At 45.1% G+C, this 21,384-nt stretch overlaps 5 protein-coding genes across 5 annotated transcripts in view; 2 read left to right on the forward strand and 3 right to left on the reverse strand.

The window, feature by feature from the left end:
• Nucleotides 1-2,190, reverse strand: part of LOC309548749 (uncharacterized protein) — a gene marked incomplete at both ends in the record, with an annotated part of 30,260 nt that extends 28,070 nt beyond the window's left edge. Inside the window, one exon of the mRNA XM_082248699.1 lies at nucleotides 2,175-2,190. Coding sequence (XP_082104825.1) covers nucleotides 2,175-2,190 — 16 coding nt within the window. The remainder of the gene's footprint in view (nucleotides 1-2,174) is intronic.
• The window catches only part of LOC309548745 (uncharacterized protein), a gene marked incomplete at both ends in the record, with an annotated part of 197,458 nt that extends 193,055 nt beyond the window's left edge, over nucleotides 1-4,403 (forward strand). Inside the window, 4 exons of the mRNA XM_082248695.1 lie at nucleotides 3,516-3,650; nucleotides 3,737-3,860; nucleotides 3,977-4,074; nucleotides 4,164-4,403. Of these exons, the coding sequence (XP_082104821.1) occupies nucleotides 3,516-3,650; nucleotides 3,737-3,860; nucleotides 3,977-4,074; nucleotides 4,164-4,403 (597 nt within the window). The remainder of the gene's footprint in view (nucleotides 1-3,515; nucleotides 3,651-3,736; nucleotides 3,861-3,976; nucleotides 4,075-4,163) is intronic.
• The window catches only part of LOC309550230 (uncharacterized protein), a gene marked incomplete at its 5' end in the record, with an annotated part of 1,091,635 nt that overhangs the window by 578,902 nt on the left and 491,349 nt on the right, over nucleotides 1-21,384 (reverse strand). The window lies entirely within an intron of this gene.
• The window catches only part of LOC309548756 (uncharacterized protein), a gene marked incomplete at its 3' end in the record, with an annotated part of 240,460 nt that continues 220,675 nt past the window's right edge, over nucleotides 1,600-21,384 (forward strand). Inside the window, exon 1 of the mRNA XM_082248705.1 lies at nucleotides 1,600-1,671. The remainder of the gene's footprint in view (nucleotides 1,672-21,384) is intronic.
• Nucleotides 9,823-19,667, reverse strand: LOC309548750 (uncharacterized protein; the record flags this gene model as incomplete). Its single annotated transcript, XM_082248700.1, has 2 exons — nucleotides 9,823-10,808; nucleotides 19,565-19,667. 2 exons carry the CDS (start codon nucleotides 19,665-19,667, stop codon nucleotides 9,823-9,825), a joined length of 1,089 nt encoding a protein of 362 aa, XP_082104826.1.

Raw genomic sequence — 21,384 nt, forward strand, 5'->3', positions numbered from 1 at the left:
AGCAGGGATCGGTCACATTTCCATCCATGTATGGTCACTGCCGGATAAAAGTCACTCCATCAGCGGCTGCAGCCAATAGCTTCATCACTGATCTGTGTATTCTGAGAGCGGAGGAGCGCCCCCCATTGGCAGAATACAATAGTGCAGTGGGGAGTATTCCCCCATCCCCCTCCAATGTGTGGATGGGAAATAAGTGTAGCTTTTTTACTCATCATGCTGGCTGAACAATAAAACAGAACCATTTATGGCCAGAATTGGAAGCAAGATGTATTATTCATCATCTGATCCCCCTGAAGGGGTTAATCTAGGTTTCCACACTATATATGTGTGTATCATCATCTGCTGGAGATAAAAGACGTCACAGTGACTATGGAGGAAGAGGACGGACATGACGGGGGGGTTACTGGGTGTAAATAGAAAATAAGATCTTATTACCTCCTCTGCTGCCACTTCCAGCGATGTCTCCTCATTACTTCCTCCCAACTCACCTCTCACCTGGAACTTCCTGTCTGTATTCCATAGAGACTTCCTGTCTGGGTAGAAGTGAGATCACCACCTTGTGAAGCTCAGAGGAACTGCAGCCCTGAGAAACGTCTGGTAGTGTGAACACGGCCTTGTGCTGTGTGTGTATGTACTGTATATCCTTATAGATGGGATCATCTCCACTCCCACCAAGGGGGATAGAAATATATTACTGCTCGGAGGGGGGGGATAGAAATATATTACTGCTCGGGGGGAGACATTTTGGCCCCTTTGATTTTGCAGTAAAGTTGATTGCAGATTTAGTCATGTAGAACATCTGTTGTATGGATACAAACAGATCCTCGCCCTCCAGTGATGCTTCCGCTGCCTGTGATTGGTTTGCTGCTGTTGGCCAGTCACATCCAGGCAAACCGCGGCCGGCCCTCCCCGCTGCCAGTGATTGGTGCACGTTCATCTCCTCGGCTGCTGTGCGCACGGGCATACCGCAGACCCGGAAGACAAATCGTATGTGGCACAAACACATTACTGAATAAAATAAAATTACACTAAAGTCTTAAATTAAGCATCTGCTCCCCGCTCCTCCCCAGTTACATTTCCATGACTTTTCCAAAACCTTTGTGGAATCCTAATTTTCCATGACCTTTCCAGGCCTGGAAAGTGTCATCTCCAAATTTCAAAACTTTTCCAGGTTTTCAAGGACCGTACGAACCCTGTCATACACACTCAGGGAGGAGAGAAAGGGGAAGGATATACAGTACATACACACACAGCACAAGGCCGTGTTCACACTACCAGACGTTTCTCAGGGCTGCAGTTCCACTGAGCTCCACAAGGTGGTGATCTCACTTCTACCCAGACAGGAAGTCTCTATGAAATACAGACAGGAAGTGATGTCAGATACAGACAGGACATTCCATTTGGTAGGATGGAGAGAGAAGACACTGCTGGATCAAGCGGCAAAGCAGGTAATATGTAGATTAACCCCTTCAGGGGGATCAGTTTATGAATAATATATCTTGCTTCCAAAGCTGGCCATACATGGTTCCGTTTTATCATTCAGCCAGTGAGTAAAAAAACGGAACCAATTCCTGGGTCCATCTACACATTGGAGGAGGATGGAGGAATCCTCTCCACTGCACTATTGTATTCTGACAATGGGGGGCGCTCCTCCTCAGAATACACAGATCAGTGATGAAGCTATTGGCTGCAGCCACTGATGGAGTGACTTTTATCCGGCAGTGAACAAACATGGATGGAAATGTGACTGATCCCTGCTGAACCAGCTGAATTTCCATGTATCTATGGTCACCTTAAGTGACTTCCTCCCCTCCCCCTCATCTCCTTCATTATGTAAGTCATGCTGAGAGATAATCTCCCATTGGCTGAGCAATATTCTCATTTGTCTCTGAGCTCCTTCTTGCTATTCCTCGTCCTGCCTGTTGTTTCCTTGGATTGATTTTCTGTGTAGTGACCCCGGCTTCATCTCTTGGATGCGCTCGTCTGTTGCTTGCCCTGACCTTTATCCTGATTCTCATCTCACACCCAACATAAAGAATGTAACTTGTGATCCAGGTGGCCAAATTTTATGAGAATCCCAGACCCCAAGAATAATAGAAAACACTAAACTGTCCAGATTAAATATTTTCTTACTGGGACCATAGAGCTAAAATCCACACCGACCTTCATATTACCTCCTGATATCCTCATCCTATTATTGTACATCCAATACCAATCCAGATAATTCTCTGTTATCAATATTATCTGTCTACAGGGAAACCTTCAGACATGACAGCACCAATGAGGACGGAGGAGGACAGGAGTCACATGACTGAGAAGATACTAAACCTCACCCTGGAGATCATCTACCTGCTGACCGGAGAGGTGAGGAGGATTCTGGGAGGTCACATGACATCACTCTTATCTCTATTAACCGCTTGCCGACTGCGCACAGTATATTTACTGCGGCAGTCGGCCCCGGCCAGGCAGAGTGACGTAGGTCTACGTCGCTCGCCTGTCACTCCTTCCAGAGCCAATAGCGGGCGGGCGCGCGCCCGCCGAGGCGCGCGCCCGCCTCGGCTCGTTCACGGAGGAGTGCGGGAGTGTGACTGGTGGACCCGATGTCCGCCGGTCACACTACGATCGCCGCTACAGCGGGAGAAAGACAGAGCGGCTTGTGTAAACAAGCCACCTGTCAGTTCTCCCTGTGTAAAAGTGAAGATCAAACAGTTCTACTATGTAGAACTGTTGATCTTTGTTTTTACACTAGTAGACATGTCCCTACACAGTTAGAATCACGCCCCTAGGACACACTTAACCCCTCCCTGTCCAATACTGTTAACCCCTTCCCTGCCAGTGTCATTTTTGCAGTAACAGTGCATATATATAGCACTGATTACTGCAGTAATGTCACTGGTACCCCCAAAAGTGTCAAAAATGTCAGTCAAGGGTCCGATCTGTCCGCCGCAATGTCGCAGTACCGCAAAAAAATCGCAGATCGCCGCCATTACTCGTTAAAAAAAAAAAACACCAAAAATGACAAAAATCTTTCCCTTTGTTAGTAAACGCGATAACTTTTGCGCAAACCAATCAAAATACGCTTTTTGCGATTTTTTTTTACCAAACATAGGTAGCGTAAAACAAATTGGCCGAAAATTTTAAAAAATTTTGATTTTTACATTTTTTTTGGGGGAATTTCATATAAAAAAAAGTGAAAAATATTGTTGTTTTTGCAAAAATTACGCTCTTTTTTTGTTTATAGCGCGTGATCAAAAAATCGCACAGGTGATCAAATACCACCAAAAGAAAGCTCTGTTTGTGGGAAAAAATGGACGTGAAATTCGTTTAGGTACAGCGTCGCACGACCGCGCGATTGTCCGTTAAAGTCACGCAGTAAAAAATCGCAAAATAACCCCTGGTCTTTTAGCAGGAAAATCCTCCGGTGGTAAAGTGGTTAATAAAACACAGACCTGACCGGAGAGGTGAGGAGGATTCTGGGACTCTAACATGATATTCCTATTGGTTCCTCAATACAGAGATTTCCTCTTCTGAAGTCAGGTGATCATATGACCATCACAGTGCCTCCATGTGACTCCCTAAAACCTGAGAGACACAACATGCAGAAGATTCTAGAAGTCACCAAGAAGATGATGGAGCTGCTGACAGGAGAGGTGAGCGGTGCTGGGAATTCTGGGACATTATCCAGTAACAGACAAGGGATGTGTCTGGATGGTGACTGTATCATTGTGTGTGTCAGGTTCCTATAAGGTGTCAGGATGTCACTGTCTATTTCTCCATGGAGGAGTGGGAGTATTTAGAAGGACACAAGGATCTCTACAAGGACGTCATGATGGAGAATCAGCCGCCCCTCACATCACCGGGTAAGAGGAGACTTTATTGTAAAGGAGAGAGCAGTACGGAGGCTCCTCCTAGATCCCCCATCATCTGATAAACACATAGAAACAATGTATTCAGTCAGTGTGTGTGTTTCCTACAGATGGATCCAGTAATGGGAACCCACCAGAGAGATGTCCCCGTCCTCTGTATTCCCGGGATTCCACACAGGAAGGTCACACCATCCCTCACCATCATCAGGTAGATGAGGAACAATCACTGATAGTATCATTAGGATCTGTACATTATCTGCATTGTTACCATTGATGTCATTTTTATTATATATTCAGAGTGGAAACCTGAGAGATTCTAAAGTTGAGGTTAAAGAAAAGATAAAAGATGAGGATGATGAGGATGGGGTGATGGAGGAGTCAGAGTTTCTAAAGGAACACAAAGATCTGTACCAGGACACCATGGTGGAGTCATCCAGCTACAGAAACCCACCAGAGAGATGTCCCCGTCCTCTGTATTCCCGGGATTCCACACAGGAAGGTCACACCATCCCCCACCATCATCAGGTAGATGAGTGATAATTATTGGTAGTTCTGATTTATACACAGCATGTTTGTTACAATGAATGTTTTATTATATATTCAGAGTGGAATCCTCGGGGATGATAATATTGATGTTAAAGAAGAGTATAAAGAGGAGGATGAGGAGTATGGAGTGATGGAGAAGTTTTCAGAAGGACACAAGTAGGGTTGAGCGAACACCTAGATGTCCGTGTTCGACGGGTTCGGCCGAACTTTAAAAAAAAGTCCGGGTCCGTGTCCCGGACTTTTACCGAACTTTTCCCGGACACCGAACCCCATTGAAGTCAATGGGGACCCGAACTTTAAGGCACTAAAATGGCTCTAAAACACCAAAGGAAAGGGCTAGAGTGCTGCAAATGGCAGCAAAACGTAATTAAGAGCATGGCAAGTGCTCTGCAAACAAATGTGGATAGGGAAATAACTTAAAACAACAAAAAAAAACAGAAAAATAAAACAATGTTCTTCTTCATCTCTGAAGGACGAGGCCCATATGGAGTAGGAGGGAGGTTGAGGTGGTGGTGGATGTGGCGGTGACATAGGCATGCGCACAGGGTGTGCTGGGTGTGCCTGGGCACACCCTAATCACCTAGGGCACATAGCATTGCCAGTGAGGAGATGGGAAAGATCTCCCTGGGACCTGCTCTGCTCTATTTCTCCTTGCCTACAGGTACATGGCCCCGATACATTACTCTCCCTGCTGGCAAACACATGCATGTGTATTTCAACTTTGGGGTGCACACCTTAATGCAATAGGCTGCGCACACCTATGGGCGGTGTAGGTGGAAGCGGCGGTGGAGGAGGACCAGGGCCGGATTAACAGCATCATGGGCTTGGTGCTGAGGATTTTGAAGGGCCTTAAGGGCCGTGCCTTGCCATGCACCCAGAGGAGGAAGGGTGCAGCCATGCATGCCTAATTCAACATGGGATGCTGTCTCTGAAGCCCATAAACACATCCATGCATCGCCAACTGTCCCTCCTTGTCCGGCCTTCACGCTGTGTGGGGAGGTTCTGAGGGTGCTGCCTGGGGAAGCGAGCATAGAAGCCAGACTTCTGTGTTTACAAGTGACAGAAGAGCGGTAACAGTGAATATGGCCAACCCGGGGCCTATATAAAAGGTAGGGGCCTGGAGCTGCAGCTCCAATAGCCCCTACATTAATCTGGCCCTGAGGAGGAGGACGAGGTAGCCAACACTGCTTCTTTTCAAAAATTTTAAATGAGGGTACACCCCAAAAGAGTGAGAAAGAGCAAAAATGGAACAATGGGTGGGTAAGGTCGGTATCCATTGCTATTCTGCATAAGGTACGGAAAAGTCCCGTGGGATCCATGCCTGGTTCATTTTAATGAACGTGAGCTTGTCCACATTGTCTCTGGACAGGCGGCTGCGCTTGTCTGTTATAACGCCCCCAGCCGTGCTAAATACCCGTTCAGATAATACACTGGCTGCAGGGCACGCCAGCACCTCCAAGGCGTAAAGGGCAAGCTCAAGCCATGTGCCCAATTTGGAGACCCAGAAGTTGAAGGGGGCAGACCCGTCATTCACTACATGTAGGCGTGTGCACACATACTGCTCCACCATGTTGGTAAAATGCTGCCTCCTGCTATCCTGCTAAGACGTTCCATCTGAGCTGCTGGTGCTGCTGTTTGTTGTGGCGTGCTGACAAAGCTTTTCCACATTTCGGCCATGCTAACCCTGCCTTCTGAGGTGCTGGCGGTGCCCTGGTTGCGTTGGCGACCTCCTCCTCCTCCTCCTCTGCCTTGTGCTTCCACTGTGGCCCCGCTGTCAGATGGGAATGCCAGCAGCATGGCGTCTACCAGCGTGCGCTTGTACTCGCGCATCTTGCGATCGCGCTCCAGTGAGTGAATTAAGGACGGTACGTTGTCCTTGTAATGGGGATCCAGCAGCGTGGCCACCCAGTAATCAGCACAAGTTAGAATGTGGGCAACTCGGCGGTCGTTGTGGAGACACTGCAGCATGTAATCGCTCATGTGTGCCAGGCTGCCCAGAGGCAACGAAAGGCTGTCCTCTGTGGGAGGTGTATCGTCCGTGTCCTCTGTATCCCCCCAGCCACGCACCAGTGATGGCCATGAGCTGGCCTGGGTGCCACCCTGCTGTGAACATGGTTCCATCTCCTCCTCCAGCTCCTCCTCCTCCTCATCCTCCTCATCCTCCAGAACTGTGCCCCTGCTGGACAATTGCGTCCCTGGCGTTTGCGTGTGCAGGAACCCACCCTCGGAGCCCCTTGCGAATGACTGCCCTGAAAGCCTTGGAAATGTTACCTCTTCATCCTCCTCCTCCTCCTCATCCTGTGCCACATCCTCTTCCATCATCGCCCGAATTGTTTTTTCAAGGAGGCATAGAAGTGGGATAGTTAAGCTGAGAACGGCGTCATTGCCACTGGCCATGTTGGTGGAGTACTCAAAACAGCGCAACAAGGCACACAGGTCTCGCATGGAGGCCCAGTTAAATTAAATAGCGGAATAGAAAATATGATCCAAAAAAAGTGTATGTATATCACACGTACACAACCACACTGGGCCCCAATTACTATTGTTTGTACCCCTAAAAGGCTAGATGAGGAGTAGGGGGAGTATGGAACAGGCAGCACCCTCAAACCTTCAGAAGTATGAGATGAACCCCAACAACTTGGAAAGGTGGATCTCTCTCACACGTACCAACACAGACTATCCCCCAATTTAACTGATCCCCAAAGGTTTTTGATTAAATAGCGGAATAGAAAATATGATCCCAAAAAAGTGTATGTATATCACACGTACACAACCACACTAGGCCCCAATTACTATTGTTTGTACCCCTAAAAGGCTAGGAGTAGGGGGAGTATGGAACAGGCAGCACCCTCAAATCTTCAGAAGTATGAGATTGTGTTCACTGTACCCCACAAAGATTGAGTTCACTGCACCCCACAATGATTGTGTTCACTGCACCCCACAAAGATTGTGTTCACTGTACCCCCCAAAGATTGTGTTCACTGCACCCCACAAAGATTCTGTTCACTGTACCCCACAAAGATTGTGTTCACTGCACCCTAAAAGGATGTTGTTCACTGCACCCCACAAAGATTGTGTTCACTGCACCCTAAAAGGATGTTGTTCACTGCACCCCAAAAAGATTGTGTTCACTGTACCCCCCCAAAGATTGTGTTCACTGCACCCCACAAAGATTGTGTTCACTGCACCCCAAAAAGATTGTGTTCACTGTACCCCCCAAAGATTGTGTTCACTGCACCCCAAAAAGATTGTGTTCACTGTACCCCCCAAAGATTGTGTTCACTGCACCCCACAAAGATTCTGTTCACTGTACCCCACAAAGATTGTGTTCACTGCACCCCAAAAAGATTGTGTTCACTGTACCCCCCCAAAGATTGTGTTCACTGCACCCCACAAAGATTCTGTTCACTGCACCCCACAAAGGATTTTGTTCACTGCACCCCAAAAAGATTGTGTTCACTGCACCCCAAAAAGGATTTTGATCACTGCACCCCAAAAAGGATGTTGTTCACTGCACCCCAAAAATGATTTTGTTCACTCCACCCCAAAAAGATTGTGTTCACTGCACCCCACAAAGATTGTGTTCACTGCACCCCAAAAAGATTGTGTTCACTGTACCCCCCAAAGATTGTGTTCACTGCACCCCACAAAGATTCTGTTCACTGTACCCCACAAAGATTGTGTTCACTGCACCCCAAAAAGATTGTGTTCACTGCACCCCAAAAAGGATGTTGTTCACTGCACCCCAAAAAGGATGTTGTTCACTCCACCCCAAAAAGATTGTGTTCACTGCACCCCACAAAGATTGTGTTCACTGCACCCCAAAAAGATTGTGTTCACTGCACCCCAAAAATGATTTTGTTCACTGCACCCCAAAAAGGATTTTGTTCACTGCACCCCAAAAAGGATGTTGTTCACTCCACCCCAAAAAGATTGTGTTCACTGCACCCCAAAAAGATTGTGTTCACTGCACCCCACAAAGGATTTTGTTCACTGCACCCCAAAAAGATTGTGTTCACTGCACCCCAAAAAGGATGTTGTTCACTGCACCCCAAAAAGGATTTTGTTCACTGCACCCCAAAAAGATTGTGTTCACTGCACCCCACAAAGGATTTTGTTCACTGCACCCCACAAAGATTGTGTTCACTGCACACCAAAAAGGATTGTGTTCACTGCACCCCAAAAAGATTTTGTTCACTGCACCCCAAAAAGATTGTGTTCACTGCAGCCCAAAAAGATTGTGTTCACTGCAGCCCAAAAAGATTGTGTTCACTGCACCCCAAAAAGATTGTGTTCACTGCAGCCCAAAAAGATTGTGTTCACTGCAGCCCAAAAAGATTGTGTTCACTGCAGCCCAAAAAGATTGTGTTCACTGCAGCTCACACACAGAAAAATGGATGTGGATCACTGACACCTGCCTATCTCCAATCCCACACCACACAGCAATATCGATTGTAGTTTGTAGAACACAGTTTCCCTAAAATTCAGCAGACTCTGTCCCTAACAGGATTGAGAAGAGATCGTAGATCAGGATTGAGTGCAGATTCACCCCACCCCCCACACAGCAATATCGATTGTAGTTTGTAGAAGACACTGACCCTATAATTCAGCAGACTCTATCCCTAAAATGCCTACAACTCGCCCTGCCTAAACACTCCGACCTGTCCCTCAATTCTATCCGGACACAAATGGTTTTTTCCTGCCTATCTTTCCCTAATCAGCAGCCAGCACATTGATGTGTGCTCTGTCCCTTAGCTAAGCAGCAGAATGACGCTGCTGCGGCGGCTGCCTCGAACTTATAAAGACTTGGTCACATGCTTCAGACGGCCAATCACAGCTACTAAGACATTTGCAGGCATGGCTGGGATGGCTTAAGGCACACCAGTTAAACGATTGTTGATTGGCTGTTGAAAGCCCGCCATGAAAAGAGCGCCAAAGCATGCAAAACCCGGAAATAAAACGACCGAACACGGATTTTTACCCGAACATACAGTAAAGTGTCCGTGTCCGTGTTCGGGTAAAAAAAATCCAATTATTCGGTACGAACACGAATAATACAGTCCGTGTTCGCTCAACACTTTTCCCACATTCAGGACAGGAATGTGGCTTCTCCCCAGTGTGAGACCTCTGATGTCTAACAAGGTTTGATTTTCGTACAAAACATTTACCACACTCTGAACATGAAAATGGTTTCAGCCCTGTGTGCAGTTGCTGATGTTTGTGAAGTTGGGACTTCTGTGGAAAGCATTTCCCGCACTCAGGACAGTTATATGGCTTCTCCCCCGTGTGACATAACCAAATTTATTTTTGTTGGAAAACATTTCCCACACTAAGGACAGGAATAAGTATTTTCATCCATGTGAGACTAATGATGTGTTGCAAGACTGGACATCTGTGGAAAACATTTCCCTCACTCAGAACAGGGAAGTGGCTCCTGCCCCGTGTGTGATCTCTTATGTTTGTAAGAATTGGACTTGTCTGAAAAACATTTTCCGCACTCAGGACAGGAATACGGCTTCTCCCCCGTATGAGATCTCTGATGTCTGCAAAGATGAGACTTCTGTGAAAAACATTTCCCACACTCAGGACAGGAATATGGCTTCTCCCCCGTGTGAGATCTCTGATGTTTGGAAAGATCAGCCTTCTGTGAAAAACAATTCCCACACTCAGAACAGGAATATGGCTTCTCCCTCGTGTGAGATCTCTGATGTGTGTAAAGATGGGACTTCTGTGAAAAACATTTCCCACACTCAGGACAGGAATATGGCTTTTCCCCTGTGTGAGATCTCTGATGTTTGGAAAGATCAGACTTCTGTGAAAAACATTTCCCACACTCAGGACAGGAATATGGCTTCTCCCTTGTGTGAGATCTCTGATGTATATAAAGATGTGACTTCTGTGAAAAACATTTCCCGCACTCAGGACAGGAATATGGCTTCTCCCTCATGTGAGATCTCTGATGTGTGTAAAGATGTGACTTCTGTGAAAAACATTTCCCATACTCAGGACAGGAATATGGCTTTTCCCCCGTGTGAGATCTCTGATGCTTGGAAAGATCGGACTTCTGTGAAAAACATTTCCCACACTCAGGACAGGAATATGGCTTCTCTCCTGTGTGAGATCTTTTATGCACATTAAGTTTGGATTTAAAATTGAAACACTTCTCGCACTCAGTACAGAAAAATCTCTTATCTGTTGGAAGGATGGCACTGTCCCTCACAGTCTGAGGTTCCTCAGGATAAGAGGAATACGATGGTCCGGCACTGTCCCTCACAGTCTGAGGCTCCTCAGGATAAGAGGAATACGATGGTCCATCTACACTGTGTGGTGCCGGATGGACATTTGAGGTAGCCGGGTTTTCTCCTGGACTATACTGTGTGATGTCCTCATCTTCTACTTTACAGTATGGAGACAAAGTGAGACAATCCTCTGAGGTTTTCCTCATCTCCCGTCCATGTACTAAAATAGAAATACAAAGATTATTACTAGACATCAGCAGATTGGTTCCCCTAAACCAGGACTCCGCCCACATCAGGCAGCTTTGTCTCTGAGGATCTTACAATTCCACCCTCAAGGTAACTAGTAAATGGGTCCTCTGATCTCCTAACAGTTCATTTCTTTATTCATGGACCTTAGTCAGAGAGTGAGGAAACATCGAGAACTGTCTTTTATAGGAATGACAGTGATGAGGGGATTATAGGACGAGTGTCCCCTCCCCCTCTATCACTCATTGCCATCTTCCCAACACAAGAAGTACTGCACTTCCTTATTTAGTCCATGATTTAGTCATGAATAACAGCGGGGCTGAGCCCCACCAGAGGTCAGAGAGTGAAGATGGGGGGAGAACAACCAAGATGAAGACTGGACTGATCCTGAAGACCTCCATCATTGGGTTATTAGGTAAAGGTATGACTCTGCACTACCCAAGTGTGCAAATAAAAAAAGAAAACTATGTTCATAGTAAATCAACAAATGGCTGTGTAGGAATGTAAAAACGAGCTGCTGCAGCCACCTACTGTGTTCCCACACGCATGAGCAGAGTATTGTGTAACAGCTGGTGGTGCACAAGCTCTACCGTGTGTAAATGTATCACAAACTTAACATGTAAAATATATCCTATAATATATACCATATATAGTACATATGTATTACCATAAACATATATGGTGGGTCACACAGTGCAGTCCATTGTAGAAGTGTATGAATATTCCAAAGTATATAACAGTTCATTCTCCCGCGGTGATGTGACAAATATAATCTCTTGTTTCCAAATACGGGGCTTCTTTTCTGCAGATATAAAAAGGAATCGGTGTGCTTTCACCTCCTTGTGACACCTCTGTGCTCCCAGAACTCTTACCTTAAGAGGCAATCAAATAAGCCTTATAGTTGTAATGTTTAGGATGATGTTCCATCAATCTTAGCCTGGTTCCAGGTATTTCAGAAATATCCAGGTAATCCTTAGTGGTGGTTCCTTTAAAACTCCATCTCACACACTTAGTCCATATATTGGGGTAAAAGTAACCCCCCATGGTGTAGTATTTAAAAACAATTTATTAAAAAAATAGAACCTCTTACAGTATAAAACACTCTGTTGTGTGTGTGTTCAGTGACTTGCCAGTCTCCTACATCACTTTTGGTCTGGGATGCCCTACGCGTTACGTCACAGCACGTGATTTCATCAGGAGAACTGGATTGGTTGAATTACATGTCAATTAATCTAGTGGAGACCAGAAAATGTGCGATGGCCACTTTATTGTGGTTTACATTAAAAACATATGGCGGACATTTTTTATGTGATTATAGCTGATTAAGCAGCCTATAGAGGTTAACCACTTCAATACCGGGCACTTTCAACCCCTTCCTGCCCAGGCCAATTTTCAGCATTCAGTAATGACACATTTTGAATGACAATTGCACGGTCATGAAACACTGTACCCAAATGTTTTTTTTTTTTACACACACAAATAAAGCTTTCTTTTGGTGGAATTTAATCAGCACTGGGCTTTTTATTTTTTGCTGAAAAAAAGAAATAGTTTTTTCTTAGTGTCTGTTAAAGAATTTTGTAACTAGGTAATTTTTCTCCTTCACTGATGGGCACCAATGAGGCTGCACTGATGAGGCGGAACTAAAGGGCACTGCTGGGTCAGCACTGATAAGGAGGCACTAATATTCAGCACTGATAGGTGTTACGCTGAGCGCTCCGGGCCCCCTGATGGCCTCGGAGCGCTCACAGCGTATGCCCCCAGGCAGAACTCCAGCGTCTCGGCGTGTGCGTCCCCGCTCTCTAGGGCGCGCGCGCGCCGGGACTCTTAGATTCAAATGGCCAGTGATTGGTGCCTGGCCCAAAGTGGTTATTAAGGGTTAAGGTTTGTGAGAGGCAGTGCTGACTCAATTAGGCTTTACCTGTGCACTGCCCATAAATACCTTCTCCTCCCACAGCTTCCTGCCGGATCTTTGTGCCTTGTGCCTCTGAGAAAGCGTTCCCTACTGTGTTAGTTTGCCTTACCTGTTGCCGAACCCGTTGCTACCGACTACTCGCCTTTGAACCTTTGCCGCCTGCCCTGACCTCTGCTACGTCCGACTACGCTCTTGCCTACTCCCTGTGTACCACGCCATATCAGCTGCCACAGAGGTCGAGTTGTTACTAGGGGACACGACCTGGTAGTTACCGCCGCAACAAATCCATCCCGCCTTACGGCGGGCTCTGGTGAAGACCAGTAGCTGCTTAGAACCGGTCCTCTAGTACAACCCGCGCCATCGCCTCTCTAGTCCAGAGGATCCACTACCAGTCCTGCCGGTTCGTGACAATAGGTGGCACTGGTGGTCACTGATGGGTACTGATAGGTGTATCAGTTGTGGATATTTTTTAACTGATTCATGACAAATGTTCCCATACATGTGTAATAATCTCTCACCCACAGGTGGTTAAGTCTCTTATGTATTAAATGGCTGCTGCATATTCAATGAACCATTTGGTTGTGGGGGAGAAGTGCAGCCGTGTGTTGCTGACCTCACTCGCAAAGTGACCTATGAGTGGTCAAAGGAATAACCACATCCTGTGGGTGGTTTCTGGTATAGAGGACTTGAATAGAGAGTCATTAGCATTTGGGGAAGCAGTTTGTTTGGCGAAGGTTGGCTCTTTGTTTGGAGCTGTGGGACAGCCATGATGCAGCCAGGATTTCTCAATGCTTTGCTTTCTCCAGAGATCCATTCGAAGCTGTTTGAATTTCAACCACCCGAGCAAAGTATTTATTTGATATTCTTGGGATAAGGGTTGCTTTGTTTAATACGTGGTAATTTTAAGCATATTTCTGCTGTTTACAGACCATAGGCTGTTCATTTGTTAGGCATTGTTATATCTGCCAGTCTTGTATTATGTTCCTAATATTGTAATAGTTTGTATGTACAGCATGTTTTGTACAGTAAAAGCACATTTATACACTGCAGAGGTCTGAGCTTCCTTGGTTATACCGCAAAGTAACCTTGCTAGATAGACGCAAGCAAAACAATAGGCGGCACTGGTGGGCACTGATAGGTGGCACTTATGGGCAATATTAAGTGGCACTGATGGACAAGCACTGAAAAGCAGCATTGATTGGCATAAATGATGGGCACAGACTGGTGTCACTTATGAGCACACAGAGTGGCATCACTTATGGGCACTGTTGGGGTTGCATTGTAAGCATGGCACTGATTACCTATACAGGTCTCCCCTGTGAAGAGATGCCACTGATCGGCTCTCCTCTTTTCCCACTCTGTCAGTGTGAGGCGAGGAGAGCCGATAAACTTCCTTGTTTACATGTGAACAGCTGTGTTTAGACAAAGCCGATCACATGGGTAAAGGGCCCCAACTCATTGCCGAGATTAGGAACACAATGTGCCCATGGACGCGCGATCACGGATAAACTGAGTGCCATCATAGAATGTCATCCCAGAGCAAGAGCCACACCGCTCTGCCGTCCTTTTACTATACGGCGTGCGGGAAGTGGTTAAAGAAATATCTTCAACAGTGGCCATTTTGTTATAGCTCAGTATAAATCATGGTTGACAATAAGCAGTAGCTGTAATTGTTTAAACAACCCCAGGACATATAATACTAGACATGGATAGTAGAAACTGTTCTCATGGACATTATAATTCCATGCCAATAATTCTTTGGTATTAAATATGTAATAAAGGTGCGATGAAATGGAAACATATTACATATATATTCACCACCTTACATGACATACTGTCATATTCTAATATAATACATATTAGACGTGCGCAATTCATTTCGGTCCGAAATTACAAATACACAAATTCAGGTGAATTTTTGGTATCCGAATCTCCGAATGAAATAGTAACAAATTTTGTTGAAATACGTAAAAAATTTGTTTTGTTTATTAGTTTTCTAACAAATTCCAATTTGAATTCAGATCAGTCAACAAACTATCATCCGATTCAAATTCTGTGTGAAGAATAGCTGGTTGTTAAGCAGGGGGCTGGGAAGCTGGCCACCATGTATTTATTTACTATAAGGCATTATCTGTCAGCGGGCTTCCTCACTGACAGATGAATGTAAATAAAAGAATGCCGCAATTGCCTGGCAACAGAATTAAAAAAAAAAATGGCGTAGGCCCCCTCAACCCCATCCCCCCAGTCCATACCAAGCCCTTTGGGTCAGATGACGACTCATGGTTGTAAGGACAGCTTCCTGACCTGCTGCTTATAACCAGATATTTTCTTCACTCAGAATTTGAATTGGCCGATCGAATTTCGACTGATCCGAATTCTAATCTTTCTGAAAAGTTGGAGTTCGTTAGAAAATTAATAAATGAAACAAAATTTTCTGAAAATGTAACTAAACGAATTCCATAATGAATCAAAATTAGTAACATTATCAAATCTATCTGAAATGAAACAAAACAAATGTTTCCGTTCGCACATGTCTTTTACATATTTAATACCAAAGAATTATTGGCATGGTATTACAATGTCCACGTGAACAGTTTCTACTATCCATGTCTAATGTTACATGTCCTGGGGTTTTTTAAACAATTACAGCTACTTATTGTCAACCACGATTTATGCTGAGCTACAACAAAATGGCCGCTATCAGAGAGATTGCATCAAAAATGGCCACTGTATGTTTTTATTGTAATCCACAACAAAATGGCCACTGCACGTTTTCTGATCTCCACTAGATAGATTGACATGTAATTTAACCAAGTTCTCCTGATGAAGTCACGTGCCGTGACGTAACGCGTAGGGCATCCCAGACCAGAAGTGATGTAGGAGGCGGGCAAGTCACTGTACACACACACAGCATGTTTTTTTTAATGTAAGAGTTATTATTTTTTTTTTAAATTACTGTTTGAAATACTACACCATGGGGGGTTACTTTCTTTTACCCCAATGTACGAAGTAAGCATGGGAGATGGAGTATTAAAGGGACCACCACTATGGATTACCTGGATATTTCTGAAATACCTGGATGCAGGCTAGGATTGATGGAACATCATCCCAAACATTACAACTATAAGGCTTATTTGATTGCCTCTTATGGGGAGAGTTCTGGGAGCATAGAGGTGTCACAAGGAGGTGAAGATCATAGAGGTGTCACAAGGAGGTGAAGATCATAGAGGTGTCAGAAGGAGGTGAAGATCATAGAGGTGTCACAAGGAGGTGAAGATCATAGAGGTGTCACAAGGAGGTGAAGATCATAGAGGTGTCAGAAGGAGGTGAAGATCATAGAGGTGTCACAAGGAGGTGAAGATCATAGAGGTGTCACAAGGAGGTGAAGATCATAGAGGTGTCACAAGGAGGTGAAGATCATAGAGGTGTCACAAGGAGGTGAAGATCATAGAGGTGTCACAAGGAGGTGAAAGCACACCGATTCCTTTTTATATCTGCAGAAAAGAAACTCCGTATTTGGAAATGAGAGATTATATTTGTCACATCACCGAGAGAGAATGAACTGTTATATACTTTAGAATATTCATCACTTCTACAATGGGCTGCACTGTGTGACCCACCATATATATTTATGGTAATACATATGCACTATATATGTGTTTGATGGTATACCGTATATTATAGGATATATTTTACATGTTAAGTTGTTTATACACTTACACAAGGTAGAGCTTGCGCACCACCAGCCATTACACATATCATTGGGTTATTGACTCCTCCCCCATTATCACTTTCTGTTTAAGGTTCCAAAGTTGGAGGATGTTATCACATTATTATCAACATGTAAAAGTCTGTCCTCCAATCAGATCATCAGATATAAAATGTCCAGCTGGTAGAGAATGGGTGTAACAAAAGAGAATCCATATTATGGTTATTTATACTCACTGACCACTATATTAGGTACACCTTGGGGGCTTGGACCCCCTTTTGTCTTCATTCTTGGTGGCATAGATACAACAAGGTGTTGGAAACATTCCTCAGAGATTTTGCTGCATAGTGACATGATAGTATCACAAACTTGCTGCAGATTTGTCGACTTCACATCCATGATACCAATCTCCCGTTCCACCACATCCCAAAGGTGCTCTATTGGATAATATGTGGTCAATGTGGAGGCCATTGGAGGACAGTGACCTCATTGTCATAGTGAAGAAACCAGTGGTGAGATGATTGGAGCTTTGTGACATGGTGCATTATCCTGCTGGAAGGAGCCATCAGAAGATGGGTACACTGTAGTCATAAAGGGATGGACATGGTCAGCAACAATACTCAGGTAGGCCCCGGTGTTTAACAAATGCTCAATTGGTACTAAGGGGTCCAAAGTGTGCCAAGGAAATATCCCCCACACCATTACACCACCAGCCTGAACCCTTGATACAAGGCAGGATGGATCCATGACCGAAATTCTGACCCTACCATCTGAATGTCGCAGCTGAAATCCAGACTTCTCATCAGACCAGGCAAGGTTTTTCTAATCTTCTATTGTCCAATTTTGATGATCCTGTGTGAATTGTAGCCTCCATTTCCTGTTCTTAGCCGACAGGTACGGCACACAGTGTGGTCTTTTGCTGCTGTGGCCCATCTTCTTCAAGGTTAGATGTGTTGTGTGTTCAGAGATGGTATTCTGAATACCTTGGGTGTAACGAGTGGTTATGTGAGTTACTGTTGCCTTTCTATCATCTGGAACCAGTCTGCCCATTCTCCTCTGACATCAACAAGGCATTTTCCTCCACACAACTGCCGCTCACTGGATATTTTCTCTTTCCCCACCATTCTCTGTAATCCCGAGAGATGGTTGTGTGTGAAAATCCCAGAAATACTCAGACCAGCCCGTCTGCCACCAACAACCGTGCCACCTTCAAAGTCACCTAAATCCCCTTTCTTCCCAATTCTGATGCTCAGTTTGAACTTCAGCAAGTCGTCTTCACCATGTCTAGATGCCTAAATGTATTTAGTTACTGCCACGTGATTGGCTGATTAGCGATTTGTGTTGCCAAGCAATTGAACAGGTGTACCTAATAAAGTAGCCAGTGAGTGTATAGCAGTGGGTAGAGGGGAGAGAGCAGAAGTCAGGACTATAATGTACAACATAGAGTATAAGATACAACAGATAGGACTATATAGTATATAGTATCAGAATGATGTAATGTACAACAGAGTACTGTATATAGTGCAGGAGTATGTGATGTACAACATAAAGTATATAGTGCAGGGGTCAGGAGTATGTAATGTACAATATAGAGTATATAGTGCAGGGGTCAGGAGTATTTAATGTACAATATAGAGTATATAGTGCAGGGGTCAGGAGTATGTAATGTGCAACATAGAGTATATAGTGCAGGGGTCAGGACTATGTAATGTACAACATAGAGTATATAGTTAAGGGGTCAGGAATACGTAATGTACAACATAGAGTATATAGTTAAGGGGTCAGGAGTATGTAATGTACAACATAGAGTATATAGTGCAGGGGTCAGGAGTATGTAATGTACAACACAGAGTATATAGTGCAGGGGTCAGAACTATGCAATGTACAACATAGAGTAAATAGTGCAGGGGTCAGGAGTATATAATGTACAATATAAATTATACAGTGTAATTATACAGTGTATATCCCACCACCCGGCACAGCCAGCAGACAACAGAACAAGTAACCCCGGGTGAATTCCTCTCTCAGAGATCTTACTAAATCCGGGCATGGGTAAGGAAATCCAAAGCACATTCCCCAGGTGTCTATGTCTAGTAATGCCTATGGTGAAAATAAACATTATGCTGCCAGCTGAACCCCAGAATCTCCATAAATCCAGGGTAGAGATGGGCCGAATGACCCCTGTTCGATTTGTGGCAGAACTTTCAAACATTGCAAAAGTTTGTAACCGAATAACGAACCCCATTGAAGTCTATAGGACGCAAACTAGAAAAATCAAAAGTGCCCATTTTGCAGGCTTATATGCAAGTAATTGGGAATACAATGGTTATGGGGGTCTGGGTACTGCCCTGGGGGACATGTAGCAATCATAAAAAACAATTTTAAAATGAGCAGTAATTTACTAATGCTTAAAGTGAAACAGTAAAAATATTAAAAAATCCTTTAAATATAGTGCCTGGGAGGTCCCCTTAACCTGACATTTATAAAGCCAAAAAAAATGACATTTTTCTTGTAAGCTTTCTTTATTTTTTAAACAATGGCTTCAGGAGCCAGTCTGTATGATGAGGCCACAATTTAGTGCACTCGGAACAAGATTGGAGATTTTTTGGATTTATTCTGCTGTTCCTTTTGCACACTTTGGATAGAAGTAACAGGTGCAGAAAAATTGGGCTTTGGGTGTCAGTGGTGCCTTCACAACACTGTAACCCTATAGAGGTACTCTTGTTGAAAGCAAGAATAGGCCTTGCTGTCAACAATTGAAATTATATGCACCTGTCAAACAGGTGCGGAAAAATTGGTCCTTGGGTGTTAATTGTGCCTATGAAACCTACACCAAAAAAAAATTCTTCCAGATGAAATCAACACCCACAAACCTAGGCAGCCTAGACAGTCTTTCAAAGATTCAAAATTTGGAAAGCACTTGAATCAGCAGCATCTGCATCAAGGGCATGAAAGCTGCTGCTAATCCAGGATGGATTGATTTTGATAAATGTCAGCTGGTACACGGAGTCTGTGGATAGACATGCTCTCTTATCTGTCACAAAACCTGCCACAGCACTGAATGCAAGTTCAGAAAGCACGCTGGATGCAGGACAGCCCAGCAGCTCCATAGCATACTGAGCAAGTTCTAGCAAGCAGTCAATTCTCATGACCCAGTAACAGTGGAATGTCAACTGGAAAGATCTCTTTGTCGGTTTTTTTCCCCAGATAATCTCCCACCATATGATGCGGACACTGCCCCGACATTAGAAGAAGACTCCTCAGGGGTCACTGGGCATTACAGTATCTGGAACTGCTTCCTCCCAGGCACGTACTACTCCCATGAGTTCTGGGGATCGAAAACCATCTGTTAAGGTTCAATGTCTCCAAAACTGCCAGAATCCTCCACCTCTCTCTCCTCTTGTGTGTTCTGTGGCATGGCAAGAATGGTGTCTGCATTAAGCGGGCCTTGAGAGGAAAGGAAGTCCTCTTCTTCCTCCTGCTGCTCTGCCTCAAGTGTCCTGTCCATAATGCCATGCATTGTCACAACTTACCACCCTCATGGCCTCCTCAAATGGTGACAGTACAGTGCATACATTCTTTATCAGCAGTCATCGGTGTGGGGGAAAAAAGCTGAGCCGTCCTGAGCCTGTCATTGTGCCATACTCACACAGGTACTTGCTGACGGCCCTCTGCTGCATGTGCAGCTGCTACAGCATTGGCAAAGTCGAGTTCCACCTGGTGAGCATGTCACAAATCCCACCGAATTTCAGCCAACTGAGCACTGACTGTGTGTGACCGCCTGAAATGGCTACAGGCTCTTCTGGCCTGCTTTAGCAGATCTTCCAACCCTGGGTACCTGTTTAAGAAATGCTACACCAACAAATGGAGGACATGTGCCAGGCATGGCACATGTGTCAACTTTACCTGTCTAAGGGCAGACATTAGGTTTGTGCCATTATCGCACACCACAATTCCTGGCTCAAGCTGGCGTAGCATGAACCATCTCTGGGCCTGCCACTCCAAGAGTCTCTGCTCTGATGTGGCTCCTGTCCCCAACACAGACCAGCTGAAGCACTGCATGGCATCTTTTGACATGACTAATTAAATAGCCCCTTGAACGCTTACTGGGTACTGGTGGTTCATAGGACAATGCAGCAGAGGAGGGCATGGAGGAGGAGGAGATGGAGCTGACAAATCTCGCATCACCACTAGCTGTATGGAGATGTGGCAGCACAACAAGCTCCAGCACCGAGCCCTTGTCCTGCATCCTTCAGAGTTGCAAGCAGGAGTTACCCAGTGTGCTATGAACTGAGTCCATCATCCCTGACCATACTTGCTGGGCCACATGTCAGCAGTAACATGGACTTTGTGGCTGACTGCCATGCCCAACTATGCCACAACATTGCCTTCCACATGATGGCAAGCTTGAATGGCCTTACATGAAAAGAAATAGCAACTGTGAACCTGCCATTTTGGTAAAGCTGCTGGGTTTACAACAGGCAGGAGTTGTAAAGCCAGCAGCTTTGATAAGCTTGAATTTAGATGCTGAGCATGTGGGTGGCAGTGACTGTATTTTTCTTTTTCACTGCAGCAGATGGGGCAGAGAAATTTGCCTGCTATAGTCTACAGCTGGTGGTGTGCTACTGACAGACATGTTGCAATGAGGTATAGCAGGGGAATACAGAGGTGAGGAGTGGAGGAGAAGAGAGGTGAGGAGTGGAGGAGAAGAATTGCATCCCTTTTGTGTGGCTTTCAGGTGCTCCTGCCAATGGGCTGAGTGGTGGTAGTTTAAATGCCTTGTCAAGCATGTGGTACCAAAATGTCTGGAGTTTTTGCTACGCTTGATGTGCTTGAGGCAAAGTTTGCAAACTGCAACAGTGCTAT

Source organism: Pelophylax lessonae (genome assembly GCF_965119305.1).
Source record: "Pelophylax lessonae genome assembly, chromosome: 3".
NCBI lineage: Eukaryota > Metazoa > Chordata > Amphibia > Anura > Ranidae > Pelophylax > Pelophylax lessonae.